Genomic DNA, 11,180 nt, shown 5'->3' with positions numbered 1-11,180 from the left:
CAACTTTTTTTGCGTCACAATGGCCCAGCCAGAGTTCAGCTGTATAACTTGGGACCATAATATTCAAACATCCCTCCTCTGCAAAATGTGTCACATTCCTATTGCACCTCTGTACTAAACTATCAGCCCATAATATCCATAATCCCTCCTGATCAAACCCAAGCGTAACTCTTGAATATGTGTTAAGTGTACTTAATGACTTTCATGGGAGCACATCTAGGGCGGCATTCTGAAAAACTGTGTTAGCATGAAAATGGTGTTGGCTAACACAATTAGCCCAATCCCCATATGCTGTTAAGGAATTCTGAAAAATGGCATTAGGCAAAATCTTGTTCAGTTTACATGAAAACTTGACATTGCCATGAGAAGAAGTCAGGGAAGACCTTTTTAACAGATGTGAACTTTCATTGATTGGTATATTTTTTGTGTTCTGATAGGGACTACATTTATGCTATACTTGTACGCCTTTCTGCCAATGTATATCTCCTACTGCAGTGACAATACCCATTTTATATCATACACATGATGTCAGGTAAAGTCTTTCACAATCAAATCCCTCTATATCTATTCTTTTATTTAGCTGCATACTATGCGCTTGCAAAATAGATATCACAATGCTGGCTGCAACTGCCCAGCAGTAACTAGGATATCACAGCATGTATACTGCTAGCTTCTGTGATCTTTCTTTTAAAGGTATTGTTTAACTTTGTGAGCAGCCGATTTAAAAAATTTTCGAACCAAGATGAAACATGTGTACAAGTGCATGTATTAGAACTAATAAACCCTGAAAACAACCATTATTGGGAATGAAGAGTTAAAACTACTGAAACCCCGATTTTGTAAATAGGCGTCTTATAGACGCCTAAATAATACACATAAGTGTATGGATGAAATTAAGATGGTGTTTCCTGTCATTTCATACTTCAATTTTTGAAGCACTCAATAATTATTTTCGAACGCAATTTTTTCTGGGCATCATTTTTGTAACAGATCACAGACACAGGTGACAAGTGTGACCTTCTAGCTCAGATTTTATAAAAGTCAAACCAATGTTAACCAATCACTTTAACAGCGCATATGACTGAATTAAATCAATGCAGAATAGGAGGGGCTGGAGATAATATGAAATAAAATAGCACGCATATAATAGTTTTCAGACTACCGATTGGGGTATGTTAACAGCATGTTAAATCAGAGAGATAACATGAAAGTTGACACCAAATTGAACACGATATTCAGAATACCGCCCCTGTACTAGAACAATATATACGTAATAATAAATTATTCAAGATAACTTCATCAAGTTCATGAATACCAAATCAGAAGTAACTGACAGGCAAACATGAACATCAATTGCTACAAATAATAGCTTCAATTACAGATTATACAGCTGTGGGTTATAACAAGAATAACGATTGGTGTTAATTTTCAGGAGATAGCACAGTAAGCAAACATATATTTCCCTCAGTGTAAACCCAATTGCCCTTATATAGGCTTGGAAAATATGGGACTACTTTGAGGACAATAAGTGGTACATGTATCTCCCTCAAATCCACTCAAATGAATCAATGTTATATAAATACATGTAGGTCAACACTAATTCCCTGCTTATACCTCAGTCACATACATATACTTTGATCTATGGCGGCCAAACAGCAAGTAAAAAACAGGTGATTTAAGTCTTTTTACCAGCAACATATAGGTGGTTTGAATAAAAATGAATAAAACAGCTGTTTTTGACTTGCCATACGGACACCATAGAGCAAATGTGATTGAGGTTTGATGGGACTACAAGGGCTCAATATAGAGGGTAGACTATAGTGTAGCTTAGTGTAATTTCAGAATTTAAACATGCAACAGATAAAGACATTAACAAGTTGAGTGCCTCTGGCAGTCTCACCTGCATTATGCAATTATATAAAGCAGCAGTGCAACTTTGAAATCTACTTTAAAATAAGTATAAAAAATCTAATGATATAATACTATATTCATTGACCCTACATGACATTTGACCTTGATCATGTGACCTGAAACTCATACAGGATGTTCAATGATACTTCATTACTCTTATGTACAAGTTTTATGAACTAGATCCATAAACTTATAAGTTATATTGCAATTTCAACAAATAACCCCAACTCAAAGTACACTGGCCCTAAATGACCTTTGACACGTGACCTCAAACTTGTACAGGATGTTCAGCGATACTTGATTACTCTTATGTCCAAGTTTTATGAAGTAGATCCATAAACCTTCAAAGTTACATTGGAATTTCAATAAATACCCACAAATTGGCCAAGGTTCATTGACCCTAAGCTAAATGACCTTTGACCTTGGTCATGTGAACTGAGCGTTTGGGCAAATATACTACGAATCGCAGATGAGTTGTATATTGGCCCTAACAAGAGGAATATTTCTGGTATTTTATGAAATATAGCCATCCCAAAAAATTATCATCTACACCCCCCCCCCCCAAAAAAAAGAGGGAGAAATTTGATTTAACAAGTCATATCACTTATCACATTATGGTATCATCACATCATAGGAGCAAATTTGGATGTTGACATGTGACTTACATATAGTTTATTATGATGTCATTGAGCATATTTGTGCTCTATGCTGTGCATTGCATTGCTTTCATTGTTATACGCATTGGATATTTCACTCATTTGTTATTTGCGCATGCGCCCTAGACTGTAGAATTAAGGTCTCATGTTCAACGACAAATCTTGTACAGGAGCCTATGGAATATTCGTCAGATGTCTGTCCTTTCTAGGGATAGGCTCTAATACTGCAATTCATAACCCTTATGTTTAAGTTTCATAAACTAGGTTCATATACTTTCTAGGTTATAATAAAATTTCAAAACCTTAACCTTAGGTTAAGATTTTGATTCCCCCAACATCGTCTAAGTTCATTGACCCTAAATGACCTTTCTTGGTCATGTTATCTGAAACTCAGGCAGGATGTTCAGTAATACTTGATTAACCTTATGTCCAAGTTCATGAACTAGGTCCATATACTTTCTAAGTTATGTCATTTTAACAACTTAACCTTCGGTAAGATTTGATGTTGATGCCACAGCCGCCAGAAAAGTAGCGGCTATTGTCTAGCTGTGCTATGCAGGCAAGACAAAAATCACTATCACTTACATGTATCTTTATTTATGAATTACACTGTACATGTAAAAACTTTTACTTGTATTTGATGATTGTTGCATAACTTTGCAATAAATTACAACTTTAGAAGTCTGAAAGTTATACTTCTGATTATTTTAAATCGATTCGCATGTGCTCACATATTCGCATCACTTCATAGATTTATGCAACAAATCATATATCATACCCCTTGCACCTCTAAACCATTGTCTACCAAAACTAACTAAGTAAAAGTTTCTAGTCCAAGGGCCAAGAATACAAAGAGTTGTGTGAAACGCAACTACAAATCCAAACACACGCTTCTGATTGGTTAAAATTCAAGTTTTGTTTGATTTCTGGAGTTACCTTTTCTTGCAACTCTTTCTGAAACTAACCCCAGTTCTACCATACATTAGCACAATGCAGTCAGTATAAATCTTGATTATGAGACTAGTTACAGTTGCTGCAATGGTGGTAATTGAGAGCATTAAGTTACATGAAAATAACTTATGATGGGAACAAATATGATTACAATCCTTTTCGTGCCCCAAATGGAATGAAATCTGCTACGATTTAATCTTTAACAAAGATTATGATACAAAATATACAGAGGATGATTTTTACAAATGCTATGATCTCATTGGCTCTTGCTCTTGGTTGCTGACTTTGTGACCATGTTTCTCAAGTTCAGTTCTGTAAGAGAAATGGGAGAAAAAAAGCAGGAAAGAAAAAAAAGAAATAAGGAGCCTGAATTCTTTCTTGCATATTTCAGTCTTGGAATGAACTATGCTACCTCATTGTACACTTTAGTGCAGAAATTGAACAGATCTATACTAAAGATTGACCCCCAAAAATTGTATTTCCATATTGATAGAAATTTCCACTCATATCTGTGCATCCCCCATGAATAAAAAATATGATGCCTGATCATATGACAGACATTTTGCTGATGTACCTTGTGTTGTTCTGCTTTAACCCTATCTTAACCCTAAATCTCCCAAGTATTTTGATTCTCATCATTCCCGGGGGCATTATGGCCCCCCTTGTGATCTCGGCCGCGGATTGCGCGATCACAACAAAAATTTGCATGATGGTAGAGAAAGATGTAATCTACGCAGTTGATTTGGTCAATTTCACTGAATTTATATATTTTTATTTTATATGAATTAATTATGCCAACTTATTCATGAAATCATACTTTTTGCTCTGATTCACTAAATAAAGCTCCTAGAATGCTATTTTTTGGTGAAAATATTCTTCATAGCATTCCTATTTCCTAACAATTGTGAATGAAAAAAATTCTGGTACCAAGACCGATTTCTTATGTATTTTATTGTGTTTTAAATTTCTTATGTATTTCTCTCTTTTTTACTTTTTGTTTTTTGTTTTTTCAATGGAAATCGTTTGAGACTCCATTCTGATCATAAACAATGCAAAATTAATTAAGTTTAATCAGTAAAAGTAGAAATGATACATTTATGAATTTTGGCTAAATACACAATTTGCATTGGATTTGTACATGAAATCACGTTTATTAGCAATTTTGGGTCTGACATGCACTTACATAATGTTGCGTAATGTTGTCTCAAAATTTGCGCGAGACTTGGAAGTAAAAAGACAATGAGCGGCGAGGTCAAAAAAATTTGCGCAGCGGATATATTGCGAAAATTGTTGAGAGAATTAGGGTTAACTGGGCTATTTCAGACCAGGGGGGGTCAATTTGACCCCCCTCAGATCTCGGCCGCTGATTGCACGATCGCCGCGAAAATTTGCACGCGCGTAGAGCCGAATGTAAACTACAAGACTCTATGGTAAAATTTTAAAAAAATTAAATCCTTATATTTTTAATTAATTATGCAAATAGGCATATGAAATTTGCCCTAAATTTTTATTTTTGAGTATGTTTTTGCCTTTAACTCAATTTATATAGCTAGTAGAAAGCTAATTTTTGGTTGGAGTATCAATTATTACATTTCTAACAAATATCTACAAAAAATTGCAAAAATATAATTAATTTCTTATGTATTTTATTGTTTTTTCTTTGTTTTTTCCAATGAACTTTGTCAGGGACCCTTCTGCGATCATAAATAGCATAAAATAAATCCACTTAAACTAACAAAAGTAAAAATAATCATACATCTATTATTTTTGGTTGAAAAACACAATTTGCATTGACTTTGTACACAGAATCACATTTTTGAGCAATTTCAGGTCTAACATGCACTTACAAATGTTGCGTAACCGCGTCCCGCGGTTAAGTGAAACACTGAATTTTCATTCCCATCAATTGTATTAAAAACACCATGACTTATGGTAATATAACATTCTCTAGTCATTTCATGACTTTCTTCTTGCATCATGAATATTTAAATCCATCCTATTATACAACATTTCAGCTGCTCCCCACATCTCTAACTCCACTACTTACATACACACCTGCATAGATGGTACCATTTACACACACTTTGAATTTTATTAAACACATTTCTGTCAGTCTGTTACACACCTCCAATTTGTAAAATGATAGTGCTCTTTGTTTGAGGGAACAGAGTTTTACCTAAGTTGCTTAGAGAAGTCGTCTTCTACATTGTCATCATCCCAGTTGTCTTCCCATACATTGTTATCTGATTGATCTTCTTCGTCACGTTTCCATTCTAGATGAAAGAAAAATAATGTAAGAAATAACAAGCACCCATCACTTTAAAATTATACCCGTGTGACTTCATTACATTAACACTGTTGTTTTTCTTACAGTCTACATGTATATTAGACATATCTTATCAATAATTAAAGGGGAATGAAATCTTTGCAAGTGGGCTTATGTGGAACAGAAAAATCAAATCAAATCAAAGACAGTTTGAAGCTTTAGACAAGTAATGAGAAAGTTACATGTATGAGCATTTCAATATAGCGATCCACTAATGCTATGGATATTCTCCCATTATCAATGCGACAAAGATGTGTGATGTCACATGTGAAACAACGTTCCCTTTGATGGACAATAAAATAGTCCATGATCCTTGCAAACATCATACATGCAATGTCAGTGCAAATATTGAATTATAGAAATAGAATGAAGACAACAATGATAGCTTTTGGTCATTTTCAAACAAAAGTGGACATGGGGGTGAAAATTAAAACTTGCTAGAAATCATTAGGCTTCAATGTTTTTTGAAACTAGACAACTTAAAGTATATTTTCCCATTTCATTTACATAAAATTATTAATTATGTCTTGAGATACAGTGAATTTTATGAAAGGAAAATTTAATGTTACAAAATGTTGATTTTTGCATTAAAATTCACATATTGCCTATCACAATATAAAATTTTTATTAGATGTACATTTGTTGGCAAGATACAAGCTGTGAATTGTATCTAACTCCTAAATAGCAAAAAAAAAATTCTGTGAAGTGTTTTTCTGAAAAAAATTGGGTTTCAAAGTTTTCAAAACTGGTTGTCGTGTCACTCACGTTTTAAATGCAAAAAGTTTTCTAGAGCTGTGTATTCTTAAAATTAATTTATCCCAGTACTGGAGCAAATACAGTTTATCTGTACCTTATTGTATATAAAGTAACTTGGTCCAATGTGTTAAGGTAAAGCTAAATTTAACTGTTAAAGTTGTGTGGTGTCACTCACAATGTCGTGTCACTCACGAAATGTCGTGTCACTCACAGTATTATATTGTGGATAAAAAAGGACATCCAGTAATTTTTGAAGCGTTTTACCAGGGATACAGTCCGAATGTTGTTCCTGACATCATTTAGGCCTATTTTAGGCTAATAATTTCCTCCATCTTCCTAATTTCACTCCTTTTTATGGAAATAGTGAATTTGACAATGAGTTCATCTATTTTCTCTCCTCTCCGTGGTTGCCTTGGTTTAAAAAATCCTGACAATTTTCCATTGGTGTGAAGACTCGGATCCTAATTCATATTTTGGTGAATGTACTGTGATTATGAATATAACAACATAATCAATCAACACAAAATTATGAATGTATCAAGAGAAAAACCACTATACTTTAGCAATAGACATACAATGCATAAAGGGTTGGTGATGGTGATGGTTCAAGTCATACCTAGGTATTACTCGAACATTCTCTGTCTCCATTTACAGAAATGAGCAGAAAGTTCACCTTTCTTTTGAGCAATGTTATTTCTTTGTTATACTCATAGCTAGAAAAGTCAGGGATCCTTTTTTAAAATTTGCAGAAATTTTAGTGGTAAAGTAGTGTACATGAGATATAAGAGATCACCATGAACACCAAACATTTTTTCAAATTTGGAAAAGAAAACTTTTTTCTTTTCCTTCTGATTGATTAAATCAACCTTTTCATTTGCCATAAAGCTTGTATTCCAGGACATGAAATAAACAAATTTGCAAGATAACATAAACATTTCAGGTGAGAATTTCCTGAGATTTGATAGAACATTTTGGATATTGCTTGAAGCAGCTACATGCCAAGTTAAAAATCATTATTTGTTCGGCCACCAATCATACCGCTAGTGATTCACTACATGTAGGGTCTGAACAGCAAACTACCGTAAGCAGGCCGATGTGTGTTCAGAGCAGATTTGCATTTACAAATATTCATTACAACAAAATGATGCATGTTCATGTAGGTCCCAGCAAGTCCCAACTGAGACCGCATTTTGATTTGAGCAACTTTGATGGGTTGCCATGTACCAGTAGATCAATTTTTTGGGGGGGGGGTACCCTGATAAGATCAGAGCTGGACCTCGAGGGGAAAAAGCTATTGAGGTATAAAGGGAGCCTGGTTGGGATGCTGAATTGGATTTTAGTGTGACATCCAAGGGCTTAGAAAAGGAAAGGCTAATGACTTGTAGTTGTAATAGTAGCAGACTGCAAGAATCAGGTACTGACTGCGTCTTTCACCTTGTGGCTTTCCCTGGATTCCCGTGGTATGGTATATGATCAAATAATCAGCAATGAAAAGGCACTTACAAGATTCCAGCTAAAAGCATAGCTCTGAATTTTGGTACAGTGCCTACATGTACTGCCTTGGGAGGGTCCACATACAAGCACTGTTCAGGAGAAAACCTATGCTTGTTGAGTAGAATTCCCAAGTTTCTCAAGGATTTGCTGATAGTCCATCTGAAGTGTGCAGCAACGTGATTGTGGTTTGGTACCAAAAAAGACATTGAAACTGCCATGTCCTATTTGGACAATGCCTAAAATATTAAAGGAGGATAATATTGTAATCCAATATTTCAAGAAAGAGGAGTCATACATGACATCATTGGCTACCAGACCATGCCAGATGATGTGAGTGACTATTGAGAATACCTTTCTTACAAGGAAAAATTATTCCATCCGTTGTGAATGCTGAATTATATAAACCCATAAACTTTCATATACAGATAGGGAGAAAGAGTTAAAGTTTTGGATGATATCAGGCCACAAAAAGAATGTTTGAGTTGATGTCAATGCCAAGACCTCATAACATCTCCTTCAAGTGCCCCCTCTCCTCTAAAGAGGTGAGTGGTAGAAGCCCTAGTGTGACAATGTGGTATGGTATAGGGAATGTGAGTTGATGGGCAAATATGACTATAACCCAAGAATAAAACATCTGGATGACATATTCTGAACTTTAAAGAAAGCAGTTATTATGTAATCAAGCTTGTTTTTTGGTTAATGGTATTTTACTCTTCAACATCATGCAAAAAATACTTTCAATGTTGAGATAAATGTTGTATTTTTGCACTTGTCGTGTCACTCACGTTTTGGATGTCGTGTCACTCACGGTATATAGGAGGGTACCATTTTCCATAGAGAAGGTTTGATTGATTTTGACTATATGTGTTAGATAGGTACACTATTTATGTCCATTTACTGGTACTCACAGTACTCCATGACAACTACTTGGGCACGAATCCAACCATATGTGTTAGTGGTCAGAAACCCATGTCCAAAATTTGTCGTGTCACTCACGCACCGTTTTTTAATCATATCTACTAAACGAATTGTTGAATTCAAATCAAACTGCGAGTGGCCCATGCCAGTCCTACATTGTATATAATATAGTAGTCATGATTGATTCGTAACCTTTAAGTTTAAAGATATGAGCCCTTAAACCTCTCCGATTGTCGTGTCACTCACGTTTGAAAATGACCTTTTATATTGCATCATTGAGTTACAAAAGCTTAATTACATGTCTTATTAACGTATTCTCTGCCAGATTCTCACTTTTATGACAAATGGCTCAAAACACTCACTGAAATGTTCTTTTTCTCAGTCTATTTTTTTCGAGAACAATTGATTTTTTTTTAATTTCATCAGGATAGACTTCCCCTAATAATCTCTCTTTATCTCTCAAACTTTCCTCAAATAACCATAGAACTGAACACCAAGAGCTCTCCAAACCATCAGGAAGAAATTCTTCCCCTTTTAATCTCTATTTCTCTCTTCAATTTTCCTTTACAAACAAATTTATAGAACTGAACATTCTGAGCTCTCCTTACCTTCTGCAGGAAATTCTTCAAATTCATCATCCTCTTCCAGAAGACCAAGATCCACTTTCTTGTCTTTGTCTCCCTTGTCTGTCATCTTTGACTTTGTTACCTAGATGAATGTAAAAATAAAAATAAAATTGGATTCTCAACTACATGCAGTCAAAGTTTTTGCCTTTGCCATTGTCATATTAAAGAACATATTTATCTAACTTTTAAAATAATGCCATCTGTAACCTTTCACCCTGTGCACACAAAATCCAATCACTTAATCCTCACCCATGTGTGCTTACTTGAGGCAAGTTTGAAATTGATTATTCCATTAGATATTTCAATGTACACGTATATGACCTCTGTGAACTTTGACCTCAGACTGAAATTTTGGTCTCACTCCTATATGCATACATGAACTTAGTTTGAAGCTAAATCCTCTTTGTCACGAGGGCAAGATGTTTTCAAGTAATGACCTATGTGACTTATGACATTTGATCTCAGGATCAAAAAATCTGATTAAATCATCATGATTTAGGTTTGAAGTTGATCCCTCTAAATAGATCGTCAATTATCACAAGAACAAAATATTTTAGGGCAAGTCAAAGAACCCACATGTATGCATTACTAGCCCAGTAAAACTCATCGAAATTTCAGCATTAGCGTAAAGTAAGGTACAAAATACTACAAATGCAATTCTTTTGCTAAATATAATATTTGAGTGTATACTTATTCAAAATCAGGTTGATCCCACTTTGCTTTCCTTGGGAATTGTCCAATTTCATAGGGCCATGTGTCTTGAATTCGCCCCATTTGTGTTACAATACACCCCCAAAATCTAATGACAGCGCACCTATCGGTATATATAAATGGCCATAACTTTTGAAACATTCACCCTATTCATACAAAAGTATAACTTTTCTGAAAGAAAATTTCATGAAGATTAAAAAAATCACATTATAACGTAGGGTGAACTGCTCACATTTTCTGAATAAAAATGTTCAAATTTTTAGGACCCCCATTATTCTTTAATTCAGACATCCATATTTGTTTCTCTTTGCCCATACTATTAATTAGTTAGATTTGTATTGCTCAAGAAATTCTCTTTCAAAGGGGATTCAATAATTTTTACCAATGTAATTTTAAATGCAAATTTATGTTAATTTCAGATGTCGAAAACCAACACTTTTAAACCTTTTCACCTTAATATTTCTAATAAATCACAATAAATAATTTTATGATGTATAGAGGTGTATTATATCTATACCTGCTATATTTAGCTGTAAAATAAGACCACTAAGGTCCAGCCCCTTGGAATCCCATAGAGTTGCATATGACGTATACTGCTTCCAACACCCCTCAACAACCTTTGTTTTATTCATTTTATCAATCAAAAGTACTCTGATTGATATGCATACTATCATCCCTAATACAGCTTTCAAATGACTAATATGTCTCCATTCAGCCAAAAATTATGTCATAAAATGTTCTTTCAGTGAAAATTTTTTGTATTTTCATGTTGAATTTTTAAAGTTCTTTTAATCAATTATCGCTAATCAAAATTATTTATGATAATGGTAT

At 34.3% G+C, this 11,180-nt stretch overlaps 1 protein-coding gene across 3 annotated transcripts in view; it reads right to left on the bottom strand.

Moving 5' to 3' along the window:
• Window positions 1-1,013: 1,013 nt before the first annotated feature.
• LOC121410173 (26S proteasome complex subunit SEM1-like) overlaps window positions 1,014-11,180 on the bottom strand; it is a 31,725-nt gene continuing 21,558 nt past the window's right edge. For all 3 annotated transcript variants that reach the window (XR_005969281.1, XR_005969280.1, XM_041602080.1), the window contains 3 exons: window positions 9,621-9,720; window positions 5,695-5,791; window positions 1,014-3,830 (listed from right to left, as the gene is read on the bottom strand). Coding sequence is in view for 1 of the 3 variants with exons in the window: in XM_041602080.1 (XP_041458014.1) it covers window positions 3,767-3,830; window positions 5,695-5,791; window positions 9,621-9,705 (246 nt within the window). In the remaining 2 variants the exon portion in view is untranslated. The remainder of the gene's footprint in view (window positions 3,831-5,694; window positions 5,792-9,620; window positions 9,721-11,180) is intronic.

The sequence above is a fragment of the Lytechinus variegatus genome, chromosome 3 (assembly GCF_018143015.1).
Source record: "Lytechinus variegatus isolate NC3 chromosome 3, Lvar_3.0, whole genome shotgun sequence".
In the NCBI taxonomy this organism is placed as follows: Eukaryota; Metazoa; Echinodermata; class Echinoidea; order Temnopleuroida; family Toxopneustidae; genus Lytechinus; species Lytechinus variegatus.
The sequence above is the reverse complement of the archived record's forward strand: the minus strand, read 5'-3'. Positions and strand labels throughout refer to the sequence as shown.